This window comes from Temnothorax longispinosus, chromosome 9 (genome assembly GCF_030848805.1).
Source record: "Temnothorax longispinosus isolate EJ_2023e chromosome 9, Tlon_JGU_v1, whole genome shotgun sequence".
NCBI lineage: Eukaryota > Metazoa > Arthropoda > Insecta > Hymenoptera > Formicidae > Temnothorax > Temnothorax longispinosus.
The window spans coordinates 5562106-5590066 of NC_092366.1; the positions used below are offsets into that span (position 1 = coordinate 5562106).

The following is a 27961-nucleotide window of genomic DNA, read 5'->3' on the forward strand; positions in this document are numbered from 1 at the left end:
GCTCTCGATTTTCAAGCCGCGTTAATCCCCCGACAAAGAGTCTTTGCGTTCCCGCGACAAGCGCGAGGGGAATAACGAGCAATTGTGGACCTCCGTCGTCGCTCTCTCTAATTTGTTGTTTATCGAGTCGTAAGAAGCATATTGGGCAACCGCCTCACCTCCGTTTTTCGCGGAGTGTTTCACGGCGGGAATTTGCCCGATGCGTCGCGTTTGACACGTCGCGATGTTTGCCATAATGGTCGCGCGTAAATGCACCGTGCGGCCACCGCCGCCGTGGTCCATTGAAAATTGCATCGTAATCAATGCGTCGTAGATCCTGGAACGTGACGTTGCGCTCAGCCGGCGGCTTTGCACCCGATATACATATACGAGCGGAGTGCGCTTTCTTTTCGCTTTTCGTCCCTCTCGCGCCACGCCGCGTCGCGCTGCATCTCCGGCTTTTTTTTATCTCTCCCTTTGTCCCCGGTTCGAAACACGCCTCGGAGATTAGGATAAATGCTCCTGGAACGGCGACGGGGCGCGCAGTTTACGCGCCTAGTAAATCGAACGATAAATTGATCGCTCGCCATCGTAAAGCTCCGCTCACACGCACGCCACGCCACGACGAAATGAAAACGCATGGGTTCCCTGCGAGATACCGGCGCGGTTTAATAGAGAATACTTTTAGCACTATTTCTCGAGAGTGGAAAATTTAAATAGCGCCGATCGGCAAATATTTTTCTACTCGAACAAACATTCCTCGCATATGGAAACGCGATAAGGAAATTATACAGGCAACGTCCTACAGAGAGGTAAAGAAATAAAAATCAATTTTTCTTCAACAGGGAAACGGAGGCACTCCACGACGTGCGAAGCTCTAACAGCGCGCGAGAAATTACGAGGAAAAGTGTCGTGAACGTAACGTCGAACTTAAACGAGATTCGTAAAGTTTCCGTTGCCAGTTCCGCGTCTATAATTAATAAATGAGAGAAGTGTACTCGATATTCGCGATAAAGTAACCGCGATGAAGCTCGTTGTGTTGTGAACAGTGTAACGAGGAGAGGATCGATCTAGGGGAACTGTCGTCAAATGGAGTCTCTTCCGAATCACGAGGATGCGCTCGAGCCCACGAAATGGTGAAATGATCGTGTACATAGTGTATCGCGGACGCTGCAGCGATTTCTAAGAAGCAATTGCCAAGGACTAAGATGTACCCCGCGCCGGCGAGACATCCCGCCGCTCCCGTAAGTAGCTTTTACTTTTCTTTAGAAGAGAAAAAAATCGACAGCGTTGACACGCGTCAAATAAAAATTAATGTATTAAATATGTGTATAACGAAAAAAAAAATGGAAGCGTGGACGAATGCTAAAATGTTATTGTCGCTTAATTTAAAGCGAATTCTAATTCGACGCGAAATTTTAATTTAACGTGCAGCCAAGTTAGTAAATTAACGGAACATTTTCTATTCTGCGTTCGGCATTTTCCCAAGAGCACTACCGTATTTCTTCGCTTACGCCGGTGTTCTCAACATTTTTGCTTACTAGCGTTATCCATTATAACGAACGTTAAAGGGTAATATAGTGTAATTACCGCTCTGTGCAAGGGAAGCGAAAGAGCACGTGGGAGTCAAGTCGACCGCTCTCGCACTTCACGTTGCTAATTCGAAGAATGTTTGATTGTTCTCCGCGCACGTCCCTACGCCACAGCCTCCGCTCGTGCCACTCTTTTTACCGTCATAATTTCACGCGCCGCACAAGCTCAAAGTTCCCTTACGATGAAACGAGACCACCGGCGAATTTGCTGACACACGAACGTAGAGAGAGAGAGAGAGACGAAGAAGGGGTGGGAGGGAGGGAGAGAGAGAAGGGGGAAGGGGAAGAGACAGAGGCGACCATTAGAAATTATGAGGATTATTTATAGAGCCCGCAAGTCAACGTACAACAATTGCCGTTCATAGAACCGGCCAATGGGCGATATGTGGGCATCACTCGTTTGCTTATTGACGCTGATGTGGCGCCGCTCTGCTCAAGGGGCACAAAGTGGCTCGATCGTTTCTTCGACGAGTATACTCGAAGCGCACGACGGACATACGAAGCAACGGCGATAACAGTGCCGTAATACTCCTCTTAATATCGCGCGAAACGGCTCGATAATTATCGCGGTGACTAATAATGTAACGTTGTAATTGGTCTAAGGAGAATCAGAAAAGCGTCGTTGCGAAGTCAATTATTTTTTCCGCTAGTATATTCTTAAGACGGAGTGACGTGGACAAATTTTTTTTTAACGTCGCGCGAAACGGGTCATCAGGATTACCGTGATGACTAACAGAATGACGTAATTGATTTCAGAAGAATAACAAATATCTTAGCTGTAGTTTAGTTTCGGTAATTTCTTTACGGTTAGACGCACGGCAGATCCGTCTGTAAAAAAGATCCGAGACAACTGACAATTGTCGCGATTTACTATTTAAACGTAATTGATCCAAGAGGACGTTGGACATCGTTTTACGAACGCCGTTATTTGATAGGAAATTGTTCGTGACGCATTGCGTGCCGCGCTAAAGAAATCCAAGCCAGTCTTGCATTACGACAAGTATATCTCTCGCTTCCGTCGTTGGCGCGGTTCGAAGATCGTCTTTTCTGCCAGGGTATCATTAGCGATCTTTCAGTGGAAACGAGTGGAAAGTAATCCTTTAATAAACTGTGATATGAGATTTCGCGTACACACAATGTTGCGAAGAAAGCGGTAACGTAGTCGCCGTTAATAGCGGACGCATAATCGAGCGTAATCGCCGCGGCACGCGATCGCCTTTTACGCACGATTCTCAATGAGCGGTTACTTACATATATCCTTCTCTTTGATTGGAAGACGTGGCCGACAAACAGCCCCGATAAAGATTCTTATTGATGTCCTACAAATATAGTTTCGTTGAAAATTTTTTTTACATATTATCATAAGAAGTTGTTTTGATGCAAAAAAGAAAGAAATGTTTGAGATAACATGTTTAATAAAAATGTAGGTATCTAATATTTACATCGTATATTTTTCAGTTTAGTATGGTTACCACTTGTTTTTGTATTTCAAGTCTGTCACGTATTTCGCGTGACGGTTGATCGTCGGTATAACGGAAAGGCTAGGCTAGATGTTAGAACGTACGAGCCATTCTCCTTGCTTGCCAACCAAATAAACGAATGCACGCTGGCGAGCGTCACGCTCGTAATTCTGTAACTCGATCCTTCGCGAAGAGGATAATAAAAGGCGAAATAGTTATTCGCGAGAGTCGTCCGTTGTTTTAAGACGCGACGTCTAGAAAACCATGAAAAGCGAGAAAGTCGGGGAACGCTGGCAAGAAAGATCGGAGAGTGTCGGAGATAAGATTGGAAAATAGAGCTTCCGCAATTTCCTATCGCGATGAGTAGAAAAAAGGTGCGGGAATGAGACTCATTTGGCAGTATTTATTCATATTTTGTTAACAATTATGTAATAAATTATGATAATACAAAAATAATACTTTTTTTTTTATTATCCATATTGCCGAATATAATATATAATATTTATTAACTTTAGCTTATATATTGCCAAGAAGTGTGGACTTAGTTTACAATATTTCCTTAACACACTCATACCATCCATACCCCCCCCCCCCCGCCTATATCCTTTATATTTATTACTACCTATCCTTTTTTGCTCTAATAATCTCTCTTTCTCTCTCGCTACAATTTCCTCAATACATTACCTCTTACGTTATCCATTTCGTCGTTCCATATTCTTTCCAATATTTCTCTCTTATATATTTCTACCTAACTCCTTAAACTAATCCTTAATCCTATAACACTCTTCCTACTTTCTTTTATATATAACCTAACCCACTCTGCTTTTTCGTTATCTTTTTCTATCCGACAAGAATAAATTTTGATCTCGCAAAGAGGAATAGTCGTCTTTACGCAAAGAATAATCTCGGTGTTTATAGTTCAATCAAGTTTCGACGTTTTTGTGTATGCTTTAAATAAGAGATGATACGCGTTTTACATTTCACTTTTAGTCATCAAGCTTCTCTTTTAGTCATCGTTGTTTTTGTTAAGATAAAAAAGTGAGAGATAGCGGATCATAGTTAATAGCAGTGACATAACTAGGTGAACGTCCCCTCCCCATCTCCCTCTCTCTCATCTCGCTTCTCCCTGCTCACGTCTTTGATTAATAGTTATCTCTCGTGTCGCGGACGTGCATTAGAAGTTAAGCGGGAACAAAAGTGCGCCGAACGAGCGCTTCGCAAGCAGCAGCGGCAGCAGCCAGCAGCAGCAGCAGCAGCAGCGACAGCGTCTCTGCCGTGGCGATATAATTTGCGCAAATGTAGGAAGTAATATCGCGGGGACAACAAGAGTCTCGCGACGCGCTCTTTGCAAAATGCGCCTGGCTGAGCGCGCGAGCACGAGAGAGCGATGCGAGCTACACTGAAGAGCGGGACAAAGGGACGCCGCTTTGTTTCGCCGTCTCCTTTCTTCTCTTTCCTTTCTCTCGCTCTCCTCTCGGCCCTATCCACCTCCAGCCGACCCGTTCCTCCGCGCTGCCTTCCCGCGCCCTTTCGTGCCGGTTCGCCCGTGTCGTTTCGTGCTCCAGATTCCGCGGATTCTACGCGCCTCGCCCTCTCATAGAGAGATCGCCCGCGCACTGGATTTTATATCAAAAATCTCGCCGTTTATTGCTTTATTGCCTCGCCCGTGTAAAAGGAGGGTAGGAACACAACGTTTTCGACTCGTAAAATTACGTTTGTGGTTTATGATCATTACATGCTACGTGAAACTGAAACCTTTGTACAACTCTGTTGATACACGCGCAGATTACATAAACATGTGTATAACATTATAGGGAAGATTTATTTTTACACTTTCGAGAAAAATAACTGCTATGGTACTCGATATTCTCGAGGTATATCGAATCTTACATGGGTTAGTGAGAATTGCTCATGAATTCGGGACGAAACACACATGCGGTGATGAATTTTTTAATGGTCAATACGAACGAACGATTTATTGGTTGCAAGATTGGTTTTGTATGAATGCTTGTTGTAACGGAAAAATATTGAAGGAGGAATATTCGGGAAGAGAAAGAATTAACTGAAAAAATTACTCGAATACGACGTGGCCTCCGAATATTGTTTGGAGGGACTCTGCATTCGCGTGGCGATTGAAGAATTACGTTGTAATTGGTCGAATAAAAAATTGGGATTGCCGCATGAAAATGATCTGCCCGTCGGTCGGTCGTGAGCTTTTTCCGCGTATCGGGGGACGGAAAAAAATTTGTCGATGACAATCGCTAATCAAATCGTTCGGCGACTAATTGTTCGCCGAATGGCTCGTCCGAATTGGTACGAGGAGTGAAAATTGAAAATGTTCGCCGGAGGCTTCGTTGAGCTTTGAAAGAGAGGAAAGAGTCGGGCTAGACGAAACCATTCGCAGCAACAAATTGCGCGGTCGTTGTAAAAAAAAAGAGCAAACGTAAGGACGACTCTTTTGTAAAAATTTGTACAAAATTTAATAAAATTAATTGAGAGATGGTTTGAACATGCGATTAGAAATATCTCTTTTGACGAGATTAACTCCTACTGTTCTACGTTAACTAATGTGTAAGGATGTTAACATACTATATAGGTACATATTGAAACGCACGTATTTAATCTTGTCTCGTAGAATTTAAGAGGACATGCACGGGACAGGAGAACATTATAAAAATATATTCTCATTTTCGTATCAACCTTTCGCGATTTATGTAACAAGCTCGCCAACGCTGAAAACCCTTTAAAACCTCACGGACGGTCTTTCTCGGCGCGTTTTACTTCCTCTCTCGGAATAATGGAAACGCTCCAAAGTTTTTTACGGCCGCTCTCGCTTCTTCCTTGTCGCGCTGCTCGAACGCACCGAAATTTTCTCTCCTCTTTACGGCGCCAGGATCATAACTCGCGTGCGCCGGCAACAAAGTGTAGAAAAGACATTGGCCGATTTTAAAGTGTTTTCAGAACTACCGTAAAATACTAACTTGTAGTCGCGGGTATTAAGCGCACATCGTTATTTAATTTTGTTCGTTAACTTCGCTGGAATACAACGATGATATTTATGCATAACGCGTTTGTCATAGCATTTCCAGATATATTTGTTCGTGTTTTCGAACGTATTGTGCTCTATTCGATTCTTTTCGCGCATAGGAAGCAATTTTTATAATTAACATTTAAATTGGATAAATTAGAACATTAGTGCGTTGATCTCTTTTTTATATCAATTAATTTTTTTATTTAAGTTAGGTTGCCACGCGCGAGTAAGAATTCACTGTCTGACGAGAAGTGTCTGGGATGATTAATCGTGCGAAGATTAATTAATAGCGGGGAGAAGGCAAGAAATGATGCGCGGTTTCCCCTGATTAATCCGTCACGTGGATGTGCGCGGGATTTCGCGAAATCGTAATCAGACGAATGGTCCTTTTCACCGCGGCGGATGATGGACTATGATACATCGAAAGGGATTCTGTTCATCTCGTCCTCTCTCCCATTGTTTGACCCCCGTCGTAAATACACGTTATATCGCTGACGCCCCGGCTGGAGAGTAACTATTTCTCCGAGCATCTCTCGAACACAATTGCACGATCTCTCTCTCTCCCATCTGGCGCGTCGATTTTCTACTTTACGTTTTACAAACGATCCCTCTTGTCGTTACGTATTGTTCCTTGCGCATCAGTTAGATCGTAAATCGATAAATCCAAATTAATTGCGGAATTTTATTGCGCTTTAATTGTAACTTTCTTCCATTTTTTTAATTATTAATATGAAATTATGAAAATTACTCTCAACCTTCGATAATTTTCTATCCATTTTATTTTTTTTATAGCATTCCAAGAATATTTTTAATATATCGGTAATTAACTACAACGTGGCGTTTGTATTAATAGTTTACATCAGTTGCAAATTCGAAAACCTCGTCGGAAACTCATTACTCATTTTCCTTCGTATATTTGGAGATACTTGGTGTGTTTAAGATTAAAGGGAGGTCGCGGACGAAAGACAGATAGAAAGATAGAGATAGAGAGAGAGAGAAGAGAGAGAGAGAGAGAGGGGCAAGCCGTTCGGGTTTCGTAATTGGTGAGTTTTAGCGGCATAATTCCCATCCATCCACAGGGGCGTATCGCTCCGGCCTATGGCTTTTTAAGCGTCGGTCTTCGATGTCCATTGGGGTAGTCGAGTCCGCTTTCCATCACATGCACACGAACACGCACGCACAATCCTCTTTCTCGTTGTGTATACGGGGGTGCGGGGGTACGAGCTTTACTCGGCTGTTGGGATCCGTTAGGCTCCGGAGTTTGAGGGTAAGAACGGTATGACAAGCATTTGATGAGGGGACCAACGCCGCCCACTGAAATCCCAAGCGGTTCTCATCCTCATTCTCGGAAATTATTCTATGCCATCAGATGTTGCCAGACGCGTTCTCGTGTTTAACGCGCGAAATGTCAAAACCATTTTCCGTCAAAGAAGACCTTTACACTTGCTGTGTAAAGCGTTTTAATCTTTACGTTGATAAAATGTTTGTGCGATTACAATCGCACGATTTGAAAATTATTCTGCAATGTAAAAAAAGTGAGCATTGTATAATAAACGCTGATTTATTTTTAATCGCTTGTTTAATTATAGAAGTTTATTGAAAATTGAAACTTTGTGGAAATTACTCTGAATTTATAAAAGAATTAATTATTAAAACAAACGTCGGTCATTCTTATTTGAGAACAATGAAAGATTCGGCGATAGGAAGATATAGGGGAGGAACAGCGATCGATAGTGAATCAACTCTCGAAGGTGTGTTATCGTAACGCGACCGGCGCGTCCAAGGTGGCCGCGTTATCGTCGCCGGGATTTTTTTTATTGCTCGGCTTTTATTGTTTCCCCGCACGAGAGAGCGGAGGTGGGCGGTTGGAATGTGTCTTTGGTCTCCAAGAGCAAGATTGATCACCACTGCCAACTGTGTCGGAGATGGTCGCAACACTCTTGCCACATACCCGGGAGGGGGGAAGGGGGAGGGAGTCAGCGAGTGTCCCCAGCACGAGTGGCTCTCAGATACTACTCTTCTCTCTTTCTCTCCCTTCAACCATCGGAGCGTTAGTTTGTCGACGTGCCTTCTACTCGAGGTTGGGAAACCCTGGCGGGATCTTGTTCAACATTTACATTTACATTTACATGTCGAACGGGGATCGACCCTCGGCCAGCCTCGTTAAAGGACGAGCGAGCTAGAGCGAGGAGGTGGGGTAGGAGAAGGAGAAAGAGAGAGAGAGAGGCATCTGGGACGAAGGGCACCAGAGATACATAGACGCGCTGCTGAATGACTATCACTGCTGTCGATTCGTCGTATATCGCGAATCATGCCGATCGATCGAAAGAACGACCGAACGCTGTATATCGGAATGCTAGCGGCTGCCTCATAGCGGTTTCAATTAGCCGGAAATTTCGTTAGCTGCTTATTCGATCAGGTAGTTGCTGTAGGGTGAACGGTCAATCGGTAATTAACCGCTCGAATCGCAAACTTTGACTTTATACATTGTAATATCGAACGAGCATTATCAGCACACATGGCTATATCGCACCCGATCGCACCTATGAAATGAGATACAAATGATCAAAAGAAGCGTGTAAAATGATTTCGCTACGTAAATCTTGCTGTGGATTATTTTAAAAGAGAAGAAAAATTTTAATTTCAGAGAAATTAAAGAAGTGTGTGTGTGTATGTGTGTGTGTCTCTCACATTACCGATTAATCAAGTTAACTCTAAAAATTGTTCTGAAGTCAGATACAAATTAATATGTCGTATTTGCGTGTTTAATCAATTCCACGATGACATTGATTGAACGTTATGAGGAAAAAGATCGCGCTGCCGTTTCTCGTAACGAGCGTGTCCGGGAAAACGCTCGCCTTGATCGATAAGCGAAATCCTTCGAGATTCCTCCTGCCTTCGCCTTGATCGCGATTCCTCGATTCCTCGAGGAAATAGCGACAGCGGTAGAAACGACTGTACCTTTATTATCGATTTGCACAGGTATACATGCACTTTCTGAGTCTCGAGAGTTGTGTATGTGCAAACTTAACTTGAATCCGTACTTTAAGAAGAATCCATACTTTAAGAAGGATTCGCTCCCAGTTAAGTCGTTCTTTTTCATCGTTAACGATAACTTCCAAGTATTCATCCAAAGACTTCGAAACGGGATTATTCGTTCTTTCCTCTCATTAAACTAACGGTAGATAATCAAACTGCGTATCCATTCGATGTTTCGCTCTTCGGTTTCTCGCCGTCGCGATTCTATTTGGGGAAAGTTAGTAGATTGAAACTCGGATATCTCCTCGACTTCGCAAAGTTGAATTTTTCGCGTATACGTTATCGCCGCGCGGGCGGAGCGAGCGATCATTTCCGAGCGAAGCTTTGAGAAAACGAACAGGTGTATCACGTCTCGCTGCTCTCACATGGATAAAACGATTATCGTTCTCACGACGGCGGCGTATAAGACCGGGCAGAGGAAAGGTTGCGATGCGTGAGAGCTGGCTGGCGGGCGAGCCAAGCTACCCCCTCTCGGTGGCGGCCTCGAAGGAACGAAGGGCCATACGAGGGATGCGCGCGCGCGGCCAAGAGAAGGAGAAAAAGGCCGACTTCCTTGTAGACTATAAACGGTTCACCCCTCGCGTGACGAAGGCATTTACCGAAGGCGATATCGTCCACGTGGTGGAAGACGATCGAAGCCACTCTCTCGTCGCTCCTGCTGGTACAAGCGAGTTTTTAACCACCCCGTTAGATGGCCACTCCGAGGATCACCGAGAATCTCGCTATCCCCTACAGCGGAATTTCGCCCCGCCAATTTCTCTCTTCCCCGCGTATTTTACGTCACTAAAAGTCCGCGAATGAAGCGACAATTTTATTGCCCGGGGCGTTTTTCACTCCCGAGTGAGAATCCTCCATGCACGGATGATCGATCGCGACCTCGCGATGAACAAGCAAGAATTCTGTCTTTCGGACAATGCTCGAGTCGATTTTGGATAAATTACGTTTCTATAAATATTCCGTATTGTGTTACCAAATATTCCGTTGGAATTCATCGCGCCCCGGAGCCTCATGAATTATTTAACCGGCGATATACCCCCCTCCCCTCTCAACATCGAGAAGACGGTAGAACTCCGGGATCGCCGAGGATTTCCCGAGAAAGCCGCGACTTTTGGCACCAATTTCTCCCCCGTTATATCATCTTTCCGCCTCTCCACCCTTTCTCTCTCTCTCTCTCTCTATATATATATATATCTATTTATCTATCTCCGTCTTTGTCTTCTTTACTTAAGCGCTGACAAGTGCTCTCTCATGGAGGACGAGTCTCGTTTAGCGGCGCGCAGGTTCAGGAGGGGGGGGGAAGAAGCAAAAACCCCCAGGGGTAACGTCGATTGTGTCATACAATGGCACGTGTATTTGAAATACGCGCGAAATGCGCACCTGTGCAGACGCACACACGTACAACGTTGGCACCGAAAACGACACATCCCTCGCGTGGATCACGCGTTTCGGAGCGTCTGAGGCATGAGATTGCTCGAGATCCTCTCCTCCGCCGATCCATTCTGCCGGCTATGCGTCGTCTAACCCATAATATAGTCATAGCGATATATACATCTTAGCCTATAATACAATCATAACGATATATACGGGCCAGAGGGACCCGTAATGCCCGACTCGGCGTGCACGTTCACGCGAATCCGCGCGCGCGTACGTGCCCCGGTCCGCCGCGCCGCGCCGCGCCGTTGCAACACGGACGTGAGATTACGCGGCGGGATGAGAAGCGAAGTTACGTTGCACGAAGTGTCCCAGAACTGTCGAAATGTTCCCTCGACCGGGATCGCTACAAACCAAATTAAGTGAAAGACCCTTTGGTCCAAATTTCGAATCGATTTTCCTGCAACGAAGATTTAATCTGTCATGTTTCTCATATTTTTTTACGCTATATAGAACAACCAACGTTATTTTGATATAGGTAGACATCTTGTGTATAGAATTATAGAACTTCAAAATTAGAATGATTGATGGAAAATAAATTGGCATATATCATGTTTTTATTGCGACAAAAATCAACATAAATTTCAACAAAAGCACTTTAATAATTTCTGCAATTTAAAATAGAAAATTGAAATCTGTCATTTTGACGGGGTCGGTTGTTCTAATATTAAGCTTCGGTATATTGAACATAAATTTATTTAAGAATATAGAAACGAATATAGAACGAATATAGAAAGCATGTTAAATATATTGTGCAAAAATCTTGCCTCTCTTGCATTGAAAATACACTAAACGCTAAATTTTATTTAAATTTAAGATTATTTTCTATGATATCGAGATATTTTTTTACAACGCTGATGATCGACCCAATTAATACGAGCGGTTGTGTTGCCGATAACGATGTGGGAAGATATTATTAGGACAAGCTCATTCTCCCCATTCCTTCGAATAAGTTAACCATCGTGGCGGAGGAGCTGCGTTATTCAAAGCGCACGCTTCCGCGCGCGCCAAGAATTTCACCACGTGCTCTTTCTCGGCGCCCCTACCGATCCCGCATATGTCCCTTCTATTAGTTCACCCCAACGGTACGTGCTCACCCCTTTCTGGGACGAAGGGCATTTGTTAGCGCACTCGCTGCGCGCCGACGTTGATCGAGCACGCGTACGCCCTTAACGCGTTCCAAAATCTCTACCATCCTAAAGGGATTTTACGCGAATCATACAAATTGTCTACACGAAAACTCTGGAATACGCGGAATAATTTCATCGATTGATCATTTATTCGAGTAGAACGGCCTTCGATCGTCGAACGGATGCCATTGTCCGAATCTGGGGCGTTTAAATTTAAATAAAAGTAATATGAATGGAGCTCCGAAAACTTGATGTGTGCGCTTGTTCCGCAAATATCGACGCCCTTTTATAATTATTTCATATATACATTGCATTGTTGATTGGCGATAGGCAAGAATTAAATTTCTGCAATCATAAATTTACAATATTAAGGGGCAATATTGGCAGGCGCAATGCGAATAACAATAATTATTATTATTAAGCATTATTTGTTAGGCGCTCGAAGAAAAAAGCTTTCAAGCGTAGCAATATGCATACATTTAAAGATAAATATATACAAAATGATTCAATTACATATAATATAAATGTAAATAGCGCAAACGAATGTACAAAAGGGATGTTTGAAGCAAACTTACTTAGCGACGTGAAAAAATACGTGAAAATATCTGTATTTTTAAGTTAGAATAATTATAATAAGTAATAACAAAAAAGTGTATGGTGCCTATCGAAAATTTGACATGTATATAAATATGAGAGGAAAAGAAAGAAGAGAACAAATATTAGATAGACAGATGTCAATCAATCTTTTAAGCTAGAACAGTATAATTAATTGTTATAATCAATACGTATTATAAAAGTATATTTCTCAGAAACAATAATTAAAGCTTATTAGTTTTTTTTTATTTGCTATCGCGACGAAGCTAAAGTATCAATATTAAAAATATTCTTTCCGCACCTAGGGGCTAAATATCAATGTTGTTAGAGTATCCTAAGCGTCTACACTACCGTCACGAGTCGCGCATAATCCGGTTAGTGCGCGCAGGATCGTTCGCAAGAGGATAGTGATTCTATTAATTAACAATGGCGATTAACGAAATGAGCGCCGCTCACACCGGCAATGATATCGAACACGCTCCCGGTCGTTCCATTCCACCGATTAACTGTGATTTCTGCGCAGAGATTTCGGATCTAATTTATCGAGGTGAGATTAGAGACGTGTTTTTCTAGCTGATTGCCTTGGTCTAAGTCGAAATTGACCATAAAGTTTACGAACGTTAGTCGTTCCTTTCCTAACGTTTTAAAATTACACGTTTACACGATACTCGACGATCATTCTCGCGCGAGAGAGTATCTCAAAGTAATCAATCGAGATTTAATTATGTTATGACAGAGGCGGCACGGACATATGAAATAATTACGCCGCTTCGCTCTCTCGTAAAGGCAAACGGTGTTCCTTCTCGCTGCGAAAAACTTGTTTGCCGTTAGGACGAGGAGGTAGTCGTCTCGAGCTCTCTTCGCCAAACGATCGCCTCGCGTTTCTTTTCTCCCCCCCCCCCTTTCCGCCCGCGGATACGATATCCACTTTTTGTGCCGTAACGAGCGATTACTTCTCGCTCATCTTTCCCCCGTTCCTCCGCTTCTCCAGCCTCCCGCTGCTTTTTAATGGCCGTTCACGCGCGTAATCGGCAGATCCGCATACCCGCGCGTTCCCCGATGATGATGCCCGGCCTCGTTATTTGCGCAGGATGCATTGTCGCGCGTGCGAGTGTGTACGCGAGTCGTTCCCGTGCACAAGTTTCGTCGGACGCTGGGCACGTCCGACGCGCACGCATGGCACCGGCGCGCGGCGCGCCGATGTTTATTCAACTGCAGCTGCATCAGCGAAGCCGGCGCGCGGGCGTCTAACTTCGAGTTGCATCGCCCGGCCCGGCGCGTTATTTCCATTAGCGGTAGAAGTAGATCTATGCGCGAAGAGCATTCGCCTACAATTCGAGACAGTAATCCTAGTATGCTAAAGTTGCAAATAATCTTCAAACAATTATAGAATCTAATTGCAAATCGATATAAATATCAAACGGAAAAAGAAATACGTAGAGTAAAATATTTCTGTGCGGTGAGAAGTAATTTTTGAATAATTGAAGAGATGAATTGTGTATACGAAACGAGGTGGGTATCAAAGAGACTTTTTAAAGAAGCGAAACACAAATCACACACGCGATAAAGTATATATGTTGCAGACATTGCAGTAAACATTACAGTAAAACAGAATGTAAAAAGGCTTAAGAATCGCGCGTTCTTGTTTTCGATGTATTTACCGCCGGCGAGGAGAGAGAGAGAAGAACGATTTATATCCGATGTGTGTCCGCTTCTCGTGGAAGCGTGCAAGATACCTTAAGAGGCTCCCGCTTACGTCACCCGATCTTTGGGCCTCGTACCCGGGGCTCTCCAAAGACCTATTACCTTATTTACGATTCGCACGGCCATTATCTCCTGGCAACAAAGTGAACCAGCCGGTTTTTCGATACTATCCCGCGTGTGTATATACCCGCCGGTGTGAAAGAAAAAGGGGAACCCTTTTCGCGGACGAGAAACGAGCACAAAAGACACGCACAACACAGCCGTGGCGCAGTTTTGCGGTCGTGGCCGCGTCGCCGAGAACGGAGGAGGACTTTTGTCTTCGTTTCTTAATAACACGCGCATCCACACGGAGACACCGCGTGGGGCGACCCTGGCAGAGCTAAAAGTGCTCACGCCACACTCCGCGATATTATCAAATTATGGATATACGTTAGGAACAAAGATGTCGGGAGCAGGGTTTATTTCTGTGAAATTTTACAACTAATTTCATCCGCGATATTACTGCTATAAGTGCGAAAATAATATTTCAATAATATACGTTTTATAAATAAATTAAATAAATCGAGTAAAGATTTTCGCGGCGCTACTTCGACGAAAATATTAGGACGTTGGTATAAAAGTAGCTTGCTTTCGATAAATAAGTACCGTCGGGGAATAATGACCCGGTCGACAGGCAGGTCTCTAATTTTGGAGTATACGATTTAAGTTTCCGTTCAGTATTTATAAATCGGCATTTACGTCAGACGTATGCTACCGTACAACGGTAATCGATCTTCTTTGCTATTTTAAAATCTCTTTATGCAATTACGTATTTCGTCTCATCTTATTTCCACGTCCTTCGAAAAACACGAGTACAGTGGGGCGAGCGGAAAAAAAGAACATTTATTCATTTCTCACGTTGAAAAAAAATTCTAATAAACGAAGTCGAAAAGATAGCTTTTATCGAAAACTCTGTAAAGTCGCAGTCGCAAATTTTTGCGATGACCGAAATGGAGAGAATATTTGCGCGCGAACGAATGTTGATGTTTGCCAAATCGCAGAGGTATAGGTACGTTAATTTCGGCCGATGGCTCGTGGTGGACCGTCGCTGTTATGAGAGCGTCGCTGTATAAAGAGAGACAGGGAAAGAGAGATAGTTTCGATGAAAACGAATTTGTCGTTGGCCGCGATGCAACACGATGCGTCGCGCCGCGGCGCAACAACCTGTTCGATGACTTTTCCGTTTGATGATTGCAACAAGTGAGGCCCACCGCCACCGCCGTGCGCTCTCTCCCGCGCGCTCTCCCAAACCATTTTACCACCGACAGCCACTCCCCGTTTCGCATTCAACAAGTGGCCAAATCATTCAGCGCGGGGCCGCGATCTCTCGAAAAATCGGAATTTTTGCGCGCGCACTGGTCGTCTGGCCAGTCATCGACCGGATCTATCAAAAATGAGATAGAGTTCCTCGCGACGTGGCGGCGACGTGGCGCGTCGCCGAGAGACGCTAAAGTCGAGTGTGCCGAGTGGTATCATTAACGTTGCCGTTGAGATTGCAATTCTATATAGCTTATTTTTGCAGTAGCCAATTTCTATTTTTGTAAAAATCCACACATATACGTGCCTCCCCCCCTCCCCTCCGGCAGCGTAATAATAGTATTCGGGCGGTTCGCTCTTAAGAGGTGTGTGCGCGAGGCGCATCCTTTCGAAATTCGATTGACGCCCTTTCGCCGCAACGTAATCATTACTGTCATCGGAAAGCGCCGATCTTTTCCTCCGTAATTTCAGCCGGCGCGCCAAGTGCCATTGGTGGTGTGTGTATGTACTCGACGTTCTCTCTTTCTCTCTTTCGCTCTCCCTCTCTCTCTCTCTCTCTCTCTTTTTCTCTCCTACTAAAGAGGAACCCGTGGTGGTGGACTCGAACGAACCTCGTGGTATCTGGTGGAATGGGTCTCATTAAGGACGCCTTCACAGCCCTTCATCCTTGGCTCTTCAGGCCCGCGCTTTCGTCCCTTCATCTCTTCCCTCTCTTTCCAACCTTCTTCAGCCTTCTCTCGCCCCCGCTTCGAGATGCTCGTCTTTTATACCTGGCTGCCCCCCTGCTCGCATTTCTGGGATTGGTCCCGTGTGTTTGCGTGCGTCTTATGTGCCCGAAGGCCATTCGACGCCTGCTGGTTCCTTGTCATCTTCGGCTTTAAGCACGTCGTGACTTAATGTGTTTCCAAAGGTATCCGGCGAAACGAGAAACTCCCGCGTGCTTTTTGGCCAACGGTCTACCACAGATATTTCTATAATGCCGCAGGTAGAATTTACAACTTTGCAACATTAACGAATAATGTCTTAAAAACTGAAGAAATAATCGAGAGATTGAGACTGCATGCTATTAACGGTAATCTACAATAATAACGATTATTTTTTTTTTAGACAATTATAATCATATTAGGGTGTATATACATTTCGAAAAGAAAATTACATGGTTAGACTACTTATAATATATACTAATATGTGGAATACCAAGCAAGCAAGGAATACAGCGCAGGCTGAAATGGATTTTCAAAAATAACGCGTGCAAGTTAACTTTTTTTTCTGTAAAGATTGCGATTTTCAATAACGAGCGTTTTCCCGTGCTCCAATAATGAGCCAGCTGTCCGCAGATACGGTTGGTTCATTTATTCGTATTAATAGCCCAGGGATATCCGCACGTGGATGGCTGACTGGCCCCGCAGCTAAAAAGATTAAACACAATGCCACAAAGTGACGGCAGGCTGCTTGTCGCGGATGCGGCTTATTCGTCGCGATCGTGTTCCGCGCACGGTTTTAACGCCCACGTGCGCGCGTATCCTCTATCGCGTCCGCATTGTCGTGTATACATAGCTAATTGAATCCCTTCGTTTCGCCAATTCCTTTTTCTCCTTGCAGGGCGGCGGCGGTAGCGGCGGGGCTGCTGGCGGGCTGAAATTCACGGTGGCGGACACTTGCGAGAGGATCAAAGAGGAATTCAATTTCATCCAGCAGCAGTACCACTCGTGAGTATCTCTCTTTCTTTCCTCGCTTATTTTCCTTTTGGTCTTTTCGTCCTTGCCATTCGCCCCCGTTTCTCGGGCGTTTATATTTTCCTTTAGTCTCTCTCTCTCTCTTTCTCTCTTTTCTGTTTGCCATGTTTTCTCGAATTTTCACGATTATTCAAGACGACGAGTTTTCCTCTGCATTTTTCCTCGTTCCCTCGCCGACTTTCGACGGTGCTTTCGATTATCGATTCGCATTATTCGATGCATTTTATTCTTACTTCGAAGGACGGGATTTTGTTGTGCATTTTTTTATTCAATAGTATTAGTACGTATATTACTTTTGTAAAGTAATGAAAATTTATCTTATTCTACACCTAATCGTTTCTGATTTTTCTTATATTTCAGATTGAAGCTTGAGTGCGAGAAGTTAGCTAGCGAGAAGACCGAGATGCAGAGGCACTACGTTATGGTAAGGCACTTTGTAAGTTCCTTTTTGTGTCTTTCCTCTCTTCGATCGAGTCTCGTTACCTCTTTCGTTTCGCAAGTCGAGAGCGGTCCAAACCGAGAACAACTCCGACAACAATTTAGTTCCTTAATCGTGAAAATGTCGGCGATACTCGCAGCTATGCTTCTCAAGGTTCGATAATCCTTTTATGCGCGAAATGCAACAACAAGCAAACAAGCTTCGGTAGAATATCGTAAGAAACTTTATACCGAAAGTAAGGGAAAGAGTATCGTTGCTTTCCTCCGAGTTTCGGCGGAATATTTAATCCGACATTTCTCACAACTTGTGCGCGAAATGCATAGGGTCCTTAAAAATAAAAAAGGAAAATCGATTATCGGTTTCGCGTGTGCATCGCGAGGATGCTCTTCGAGGATGCTCTCTCGACTTGCATTCGTATTGGCACGCGAGAACACACGCTAGGCACGCGGTATTTATCGATAACGCGAGCCTGAAAGAACAGGACATTACGTAAATGAAGGAACAGCGTAAGCCGTTCTCGCTCGGGGAAAAATGATTGATATTATTTTCGCTTCATATTGCTGACGGCCCCCACTTTGATTTAGTTCTATCAGCGCGAAGGCAATTAGTCCAGCCAACCGTACTAATCGTATCGTCATCGGTAAGGAGCTTACTTGGACTTAGCTATATCAAAGTGCTGTAGTACTAACATGGTTCAAAATATTCGCCGCGAGTACTTCTCTCGTTGTTCTCGTCTTCTTCGCTTCGAGACAAGCTGGATATTATTATTGTCATTTCTACGATAAGTTTTTTTTTTTACAAGACTATAAACTTGCGTAAAGTTATCTAAAGTTGAGACAATTATAATTTGTTCGGGAATTGCGGCATACATTTAAATTTCTGTTTCTTATTTATATTTGAATTATTATTTCTAAGATAACGGGGTACGTCCATTATTTGACATTTTGAGTAACGGTAATTACTTGAAATTGGATTGTGGCGTATACTGAGAATTTGGTCCCAGGTCTCATTTCAAAGGCGATATACCATACATGACGCGTTGATACCGGAAATTGAATGAAATATTGGCTCGTCTGTGTCATCGTGAATAGCCGCTGCAAAAAGTCACGCATCGGATCGGAATCAAGTGCCTTCTTAGAATTCGCGTATAAAACACGCTTAAAGCACAGCGTGTGAAATAAGTTTTAATTTGTAACTCTTTTTTAACTTTCATTGTAAAGATATTGTAGACGTCATTTTTGAAAAGTTGGTATGAAAAGTTCCGAGTATACCGCATATATAGCGCTACTTGTCTCCCACAGCAAATCAAATTCGCGGGAGTCCCGGCGACTAGACTGAAAATAAAAATAAAAATCAAGCAGGATCGGGACAAAATCTTTTGTCCCGATACAAATTCAGCGTTGCACGAGAATGCGCTCTCGCAGGGGCACCGGGCTTATGCGTTTCTGCAAACCGCTTTCGAGATACGAAAGCGAACAGCGCGGATTGGAGGGTCAATAACCCCGTTATGTTCGATAGACGCAAATTTCAGCGGAGCTAAAGGCACATTCCGAATGTTTATACTCGATCGCTTTTTAGAATTCTAGTATTGTTCGTAGAGATTGGAGACTGAAACCAATATAATTTCAATAAGTCTAATCATTATCCGCATTATCACGCTTGCACATAAAGATGCCAAGTATATGAATCCAGATTGCGTAAAAAGAAACCACGAAATTTTGCAAAGATTATCCTGGTAATCGTTATAGTTTATTTTAGTTAATATTTCATACTTGGCAAAATATTTAATTTCGGTTTGTTCTTAACATCAAATAATTGCGGAAATACATCGTTGTAATTTTTGAAACGTTCCATTCCTATCCGTTAATTCTCCGAGGTAAGTTCAAACGGAGTGCTTCAATACAGGTAGCTCGGATTTGCGCGCTTAATGCATTCCTGAGAAATATGCAAATTCAAATTCGCGCGAACGCGAAAGGCCGATGGTGTTTTACATGCGAAAATTGCGCTCGTTTTACGCGAGCTCCATTTACACCGTTAAAATACGAGCGACTTAAGAAGCGCCCCGGAAAATCAACCGCGTTCGGCAGATCGACGTCCTCACCGTGATCCGCCGGGATCCTTGGATTCCGAGGTCCTACACCACTGTCTGCTGTACGGCCGATCGTAATTGTCGCGAACTATACTGTCTCTGTAAACTGCTACACCGATGTGACACCGTGCAAGCAACCAAGCAGCAAGCTGGGCCGAGTGGAAGGGAGTCGGGGGTGCTAGAGGGAGTGGATAAGGGGGGGTCGGAGGTGACAGAGGGGTTGATGGGGGTTGGGAGTTGAGCCGGTAATCGATATCTCCAAAGTAAACGAAGAGAGAGATAGAGAAGGGGGTGGCAACAGGAGGTGGAGGAGCAGTTGGACGGGGGCCCGGCGGGAGGGGGGGAGAGCGGGGAGGGGAAGGGATGAAGTGATAGAAGTAGCGAGGAAGAGAGAAGCAAGGCTCGTCGAGGGAAAAGGGAGCGAGGAAGAGATGGATAGACGAGAGAAAGAGGGGGCGAATTACAGAGACAGAGAGAGAAATTGATGTCGAGGGTTTGTCAACCACTGACAAGTATTATATACGTGCAAGCCGGAGACGCGCGCCGACGAGGGCGTGGAACGTTGGTGTGCGCGGCACACAGTATAACGTACACCAACGCCGCGTCAGCCGTGTCTCTGATATTCTAATTCCACCCTCGTGTATTCCGACCGCCTCTCCTACCATCTCTTCCCGCCGCGCCGTCGTCGCCACCACCGCCACCGCCGCCACGCGCGCGCAACTTCATCCTTCGCGATTTTCATTAGGGTAACGCGCCGCGTAAATCCGCGCGCCGCTTCAATTTTTGCCTCCTTCCACCCCCACGACTTACCCTTCCCTTCCCTCCCTCTCGTTCGCTTCACTCTTTTGTCCGCTCCGTCTTACGGATCATCGCCTTTCTACGTCGTTATGCGATATCTTTCTCTTCTCTCGTCGAGAGATACCGCCAATCATGTCACGCTCCCACGGACTTGATTGATACACCTGTACTTGATTTATTTCTAGATGTTTAGATTGTAGATGCATTTTGGATTGTATGAATTCAGTTTACGTTTGCATCGATCTTAGAATTTCTGCAGGTGATTCTTCTTTTCATTTTCTTTAGTTACTTTTAGCATATTAAAAGGAAAAGCATGTAGAATATACTTGTAAATTGAGACCGCACTACGGGTTTACAAAAATTCTATTTTTATCTTTATATTATTTGATCTTCCTCTGTTCACGTTTTATATTTTCACTCTGCAGATTTGAGGAATATATTTTCGGGAAATGACATTTTATCTTGAAAAATACACAATAGAGAGACTGATTCGACTTAACTTTTTCTCGCAAAAACATTTTGGTTTCAACTTTTATAATATATTTGTTTGTTAATTTATACACTACAAAACTTCCTTTCTTTGTCTGTAAAAATTAGAAATGAGAAAAATTTTGGGTCATTGTGAAAAGTTTCTGTTCGATCGCAACGAAAATAACCCATGCTCGCAAACATCTGACATGCTCCAATTATCACGTGTGAATCTTTGTCCGCGTATTTTTTGAATTGCTAATTATCTTCCGTTCGATTGTTTGCAGGAGTTTTTATCGCGACAGGTGCGACGCACATCTTCGGTGAATTAATTCTCCGGAATGTAGCTTTGAACGAAGCCCCCTCGATGAACGCCCTCAACTCCTATGTTTTGAAGGCGGGTGAGAGGAGGGGAGGCTAGCGTCGTTACGTATCGTCAAAAACAGACGGAGCATAAGCGGAAAGCTCCGAATCCCCGGGCCGTCAGAAAATTAATTTGATTTCCGATACGCGAATGTAATGATCGAGCGAGCGAGGGGAAAAAGAGAAAGAAAATTCGACGGTATGGATGAGGGACAAAAAAAATCGGGGGAATAGAACGAAAAAAACCTTATCGAAAATGGGCCCGAGGTCGTTGCGCATCTCCGACCTGCCCGCGAACGAGAAGACTTTCCAATTATCTATGTTTTTTCTCCGCCGCGTTTTTTCGCGCTGCAACAAATTAAACGTAACCCACATCCCTGGGGCACGCTTCTCGATTACTCTTTGTTTTCCTCCTGTTTCCACGGTTCGCCGTTTGCTTTCCACCCCTCGACTATGCCGCGCGCGCGGGCATACCTGGCAGATTGCATTTCTATCCTCCTGCGTTACGTTGTGTCCTTCTCTCGAAAAAAAATTTTTTTCCATCAACACGCGAAATTTTGCCCCGTCACGCTTCGACTGTGACGGGTGTTCGGTCGGCGATCCTTCCTTTATACGTAGAAAATATCTTTACACAACGCGGGTTTTAGTTAAAATATATTTGCATTGCCATCTTCCTGCGTTACGTTATTAGTTACGTACTATGTATCGTGAATTCTTCTACACGTCATATTTTAGATTAGTATCAACTTACTAATTCTTGAATAAGTTAATATTATTTTACAAGTACCAAATATAAATTTGTGCAAAATATTGTTAAAAAATATTTTTATTACAACTTGTTATATTGTAGTCGAAAATTGAAAAAAATCTTTATTGCATTGTGATAGTCTTCTTTATCTTAATAATTTACGGGTTTTTTTTTTTTTTCAAAAATATGAAATGCAGAATACCGGCGGAGAAAAATTTCGCGTCGCGCTTCGCGGATGCATCAGTTCGCACCTTGAAACGGCTTATTAATTATCCGTTAATTATCCGCGGGCGTAACGTGTAAATTTCCGCGAGGTGAGTCAAGAGAGTGGATGCGAGCGAAAAAGGAAAATGGAGATAGGGAGAGAGACGAGAGAACGATAGACTGAATCGAAGTGCGGTGCAACTGGAAAGGAGAGCACGAAGAGAGGGAAGAGAGAAAAGGGGATACAGGAGAAAGAGAGAGAGAGAGAGAGAAGGGATGAAACGAGGGAAAATGTCGAGAGAACGACAAACGAGGTCGTCCAATCATCCTATATCAAAGGCTCGCTACTAAAAGATCCATATCGAGTAATCGGAGGGGGCGAAATTATCGGTACAACTCTTATTATTGGGTTCCCCAGGCACGTGAAAATAGAAAATGAGAGACGGCAGATGAGATCGATATATATTCCCTCTTCCTTTCTCTCTCTCTCTCTCTCTCTCTCTCTCTCTCTCTCTCTCTCTCTCTGCTATCGTCGAGAGAGAGTTTTCTCGTTATTTGATTACCGACTTACGTCGATATCTTGCCTCCGGCCATTCAAGTGGAACTTCACAATGCGCGCAAAGCATCCGCGACGCGAGGTAAACGTTGACAAATCGCGTGACAGATTGCAAAGCGAGCTTTCTTACTCCACGTACGGTCACGCAAAAGCGAAGTAGAGAGAGAGAGAGAGAGAGGAGGAAGATAGCGCGCAAGGAGAAGTGATAAAGAATAGAGAAACAGAGAATTAACAATACCGGGGGGGGCGGGTGAGCCCCCTCATTGTACGTGCTAGTCCAACGGATAAATTATGATCGCTCTTTACCTAGCGTGGCGGTAATCGCAGCGCGCACTTTTTCGTAGTCCGCGAGAGCTTCGAGGAAATATATTATCGAGAGTCTCTGTGCTTGTCGCGCGATAAGATCGCCGAGCCGAATCAACATGCACCGCCGTAGGACAAAGCGCGCCGGGATCGTTGCGCAAAAGGAGGAAGGCTCCGCGCGCGTGCCTTGCTCCAAGTTCGCCAGGCGTAGTTATCGACTGCATTATTAAGTCGGTATATTTCCGTGGCCGATGCTATCGATCTCCGAGCCCGAGTATCTCCCAGCCTGGCCTGACGTGTGTATTGCACTTTCCCTCCCTCTCTCTCTCTCTCTTCGCCCTGTTCTTTCCAGCTTTCTCTCTCTCTCTCTCTCTCTCTCTCTCTCTCTCTCTCTATCTTTCTCTCGGCAAACCGCCGCGCCGCCCCCGAAGCCGTTCGTTTCCGAACGAGAGCGGCTAAAGGCGGACACGCGCGGCGCTAAGCGACAGCCACTAGCCAATTTACGATCGCGCAAGCGCATCCACCGGACTGCATCCTACGCTCGGATGCAGTTTATCGAGACGCATGTACGCGCTGGATCGAACGGCTACTACTACCTACTGCGGGCCTCCTTTGGTCTGACCCTCGCCCGCAGAAATTCGTCCACGAGAATGCCGACGGCGTGAGAAGATCGCGCCGGCTGATCCATCGATCGCTTCCAGCGATTCGATACGTCTCGAGAATTCCGCACTTCGATGTACATACGTTCTATTTTAAGTTCGGAGAAAATGCGGAAAAACCCCCCGGCTTTTAGCACTAAACAGGAATATATGAAAAATAAATGTCACGATTATAAAATACGATCATAAAGTTGAGATAATGTTACAAACGTAACTAAGCGACTTTAAAAAGCTCGTGCGAATAATGCATTTCTGAACGAACGTTTGATACTTGAATTGCAGCTAGCCAATTTATGATTATGCTCGCATGCATAAGAATCATAGCAGTCGTCAATCTAGTTTGAATGTGGTTTTATGATTGCGAACTTTGAAACGCAATGATTTTCCAGTACAGTTCTCTCATATTTATGACTGCGTGCCGTTTGATATTTTAACCGTATATTATATGTACTTCGTATTCCTGAAAAATTTACTTTATGCAAACTGAAAGCTACGTCTTTCTTGTTACAGTATTACGAGATGTCGTACGGCCTCAACGTTGAAATGCACAAACAGGTAAGGTTTTACCATTCTAGTACCTTTTTTTCGAAGTAATGATTAATCCAGCGATTTAAACGAGATCGTTTAGTATTACTGTCCTGCAATCAAAAATTTACTAAATTAGATAAAATAGTGTTGTATAAGGTATCGATAATCGATAGCTAAAATATTTAAAACAGATGGAGATTATTCCTCTTCGAATATATTCTTAGAACGTATTCCGTGTACTTGTACTGTTCAAACATTGCAACAGTTAGATCGCAAGATCAGACAATGTAATCTTTAACCAGCGCGGCGTTGCGCGAAGTTAATCAAGATCACGTTTAACTCGGATACTAAGTATCCGAGTGGATCTTCGTTAATTGAGCCCGGGGTCAGTGAATCGTCGGAATCGGCCGCGGCCGCAAATGAGGGGTGCGGGCGGCGCGCGCGTTTAGGCCGGGAAATCGTGTAATTTCGGCTAATCAGGGGAAACACAGCGGCGCGGCGGGGCAGTCCCCTCTGTCAGCAATTTTCTTAAAAGCGGCCACGGGTAGCCCCTCGTCGCCACGCGGTCATGCTCAAAAGTGGGGCTCCCCGAACTCCAAACAACCCTCCCGCCGTCCCGGTACAACGAGCTGATATTCATTAGCATTAGCGGCCGATCATTTCTCACCCTCGTACCTCGAGGCGGCGGTTAATGGGCCGAGGCGCGGGGAACTACGTTCTCTCGGGTAGTTATAGGGCGTAACATGGCGCCAGAATCACCGCGGAATTGTTTTCGGCGAATAATGTGCGAAAAATCATGGCATCTTTATTATTTTTTTTTTTTTTTAAGGAAAAACATATGGTGCTATTTTAATCGGTCTCGCAACCCGAACTATAAGAATTGTCTTTTAAAATTAGAATAAGGTTATCGAACTTGATTTATTAACAACGGAAATTGGAAACGTCTGTGTGTCAAATTCAATTAGCTAAAGGTTTTGTTTGATTAAGTTGCTTATCTTGGAAAGATAATGTATTGAATAATTAAATAAAACTGAATTCTTTATCACGTAGACTACTAATGTAAATTCGTTAAATTGTATATATTGAGGAATCTGAAAATACATTCTTCGATATTACTTTTTCTCTAAAGAGCGCGATAAAACTTTTGAAAGATCCGCTTCGCGTTCGTAATTTATAAATTTGTCGGATAATAATATACACCGGATATTAATAAAAATTGGAAAAGTAAGATCACTCGGGTTCGCTGGGAAATCAAGTCAGGACATCGCGACTGCACAAATTGCAGCGGAGATAATGTAACATGGCGAACTCGCTTCTCTGACACTAATTGGAAGAGAAATGAAAAGTTATCGGTTCTTGGCGGCTCTCTAATTAACCGTGATAATATCGCGCCGATGCCATGCGCTCGTGAACGCGCGATTAAATCTCTTTTGCCAGCTTATTCACATTAATTGCCATCTTCCAAGCGCATTAGACGATGATTTTGCGATGCACAAAATCAGATAGTCTTGAAAGAAATTAACTTGATAGATTTTTGGAAAAGCTTGTTACGCAAATATAACGCAATAATTTAGTTTAGAAGTACACGTCTTGTTATTCATCGATGTTTTATTTTCTATTTCTTCCGCCATCAGCCGACTTAATGGACCAAAAATATATTTATTACTTTCGTCGGGGATGCCGCGCGTCGTGTCAGTCTCAAAATCTCTCCCTCACTCGGCAAAAAAATAAATAAATCAAGCTCCCTTTAGTCAATCCCCGCCACTTAGCAGGCTTTCGCGTCGCGGTTTTCTCGCTCCTTTTCAATTTGAGCCCCCGAATGAAAACAATCTTCCCCCTACGAGGTTAGAGCCTTCTGTATCTCTGCCTCGTCTCTTTTTCCCGTTTCGCCACCCCTTTCGTTTTTACCCTTTTCGCTCTCCCTCGCTCCTCGCGCAGCTCTCTCTCTCTCTCTCTCTCTCTCTCTCTCTCTCTCGCTCCCTCCCTTTCTCTTCCCTTGATTTCCGTTCCGCTCACCTCTCCCAGAATGCTAGCCATCCCTCGCATCTGCGACCCTCGTATCTCCTGCCACAGCCCGAAGTCGACATTTGCCTCTCACCCACCCTACCGCAGCCACCACTTTACCACTCTCTACTCGACTAACTCGAATTTGTTGGCGATGTCCCAGTTCTTGTAGGTACGATTACTTCTCTCGCTCCATCCGTTCCTCATCCCCAATAGCAGTCTTGAGTTTTCTCCCTTCGGTCACCCTTGCTCGCGAACATTGGCTCGATCGTACGATTTAATTGCACGATATAGATTGCAACCGGTCGGTCGTCGCAATATTCGTCTCTTGATTCACGCGGTGAAGAAATAAAGTTTTCAAAACTTCGATATCTCTCGTCATCGACTCTATGCAAATACCGTTTACGACGAAGAATCTTGGAAAGATTTTTCGACCACTTAAAAATTGGGAAGACTTGATGAAAATTATCCTTTTAATCTTCGGGTTAATGCGATATCGTTCGTTAATATCGGTAATAAAGCGTTTTATCAGTCGTCACATTAGATTTGCGAAGCCCGTCGAATTTCATCGTGCGAGCTTCATGGAAAACGAGATTCGCGGCAATAGAGAAAAATGGGCGGCTCGCGCAAAAAGCACCCGCGACTACGCAAAAGAAAAGCGCGGAAGAGAAAGGGTGGGATAAACTGGGCGAATCAGAGCGGCGGCGAGGACGAGACGGGAGAGCTAAAAACTCATCGCGACGCGACTAGTCGCGCGTTACGTTCTCGCCCTATTCATCCATCGAGTTGTACATACGTACGTACGTACATTCGATTGCCGGCGTATCTGTCCGATAACGCTTATCGCTTAATTGAAAGGGACATCCTTCGGCGTAGCGGCCGCCTGCTCGTTGTCCCGTTCGATTTAAGCCGCGATCCACGGTAATATGTCGCGGGTACATTACGCGCACGCGATCACGAAATGGGTCATTACCGAGTCTCGGAAAGCCGAGAGAATTAGAAATGACCACGAAATACCAAGGAAATGAGGTAAAAAATTAGTTGCCCGGCGATATTCGTTTCAACGTTTTAATATCACCTCATTAGTTAACATTAAGCCACGCGGGTGCGTTTAATTGGAAACTTGTCGCAATGAAAGATTAAGAAAACGAAGAGGAATTTCAATTCCGTTTTATTCGCAACAAAAATCATCGTTAGGTATCTCTTCGATTTTCTCAACTATTCTGTATTAAAATTATTTCCGAACGAAGAACCGCGGATGGCAATAACTTTTGCCATCATCCCGGAAGAGAGTCAAGCCGCGCTCAGAAGTTGTTGCGAATCATATCGTTTCTAACGTGGGAATCCTTGGAGCGGAAATACAGAGTCGGCGACGGCGTTCCATTGAAAAAGCGCGTATCCCTTAGGAAGAATATTGCCGCGGCGTTGTTGTTGGCGTTGTTCGTCAATATAAGAGTAACTACCATTTCCCCATCGCGGGTTCGCCCGGCGCGGCGTCCGATAAAAAATGTGCAGGCTGACCAATTGCGTATAACTCACCCTGCCTTTCCAGTTCTTCCTACCTTCATGCATATATACGTCTATCTATCCGGGCTCTCTGTCTTCTGCCCTCTCTGGTCCTCTCTCCCTCTCTCACCTTCGTTCTTTTTCCTTTTTTTTCGAATTCTCTTACTCCGTCTCTCTTTCAATGCGCGACCCCTCTCACTTCATCTCCCACAGGTTCTCTTTCGGCGGTCGGGGGTCGCTTTTCCAGGGTTCTCTCGTTCGTACACACGTGTTAGCGTGCGAACGCGCGAGCGAGCGAGAGGAG

General features: G+C 44.3%; 1 protein-coding gene across 10 annotated transcripts in view; it reads left to right on the forward strand.

The window, feature by feature from the left end:
* The window catches only part of Gro (TLE family member transcriptional corepressor groucho), a 65652-nt gene that overhangs the window by 11916 nt on the left and 25775 nt on the right, over positions 1-27961 (forward strand). For 7 of the 10 annotated variants that reach the window (XM_071789011.1, XM_071789012.1, XM_071789010.1 and 4 more), the window contains exons 2-5: positions 825-1223; positions 16859-16965; positions 17353-17428; positions 24130-24174. In XM_071789011.1, coding sequence (XP_071645112.1) covers positions 1188-1223; positions 16859-16965; positions 17353-17428; positions 24130-24174 — 264 coding nt within the window. In that variant the 5' untranslated portion in view covers positions 825-1187. Of the gene's footprint in view, positions 1-824; positions 1224-16858; positions 16966-17352; positions 17429-24129; positions 24175-27961 lie in introns of those variants that run through there. The other 3 variants (XM_071789014.1, XM_071789016.1, XM_071789019.1) reach the window with 2 other exon arrangements.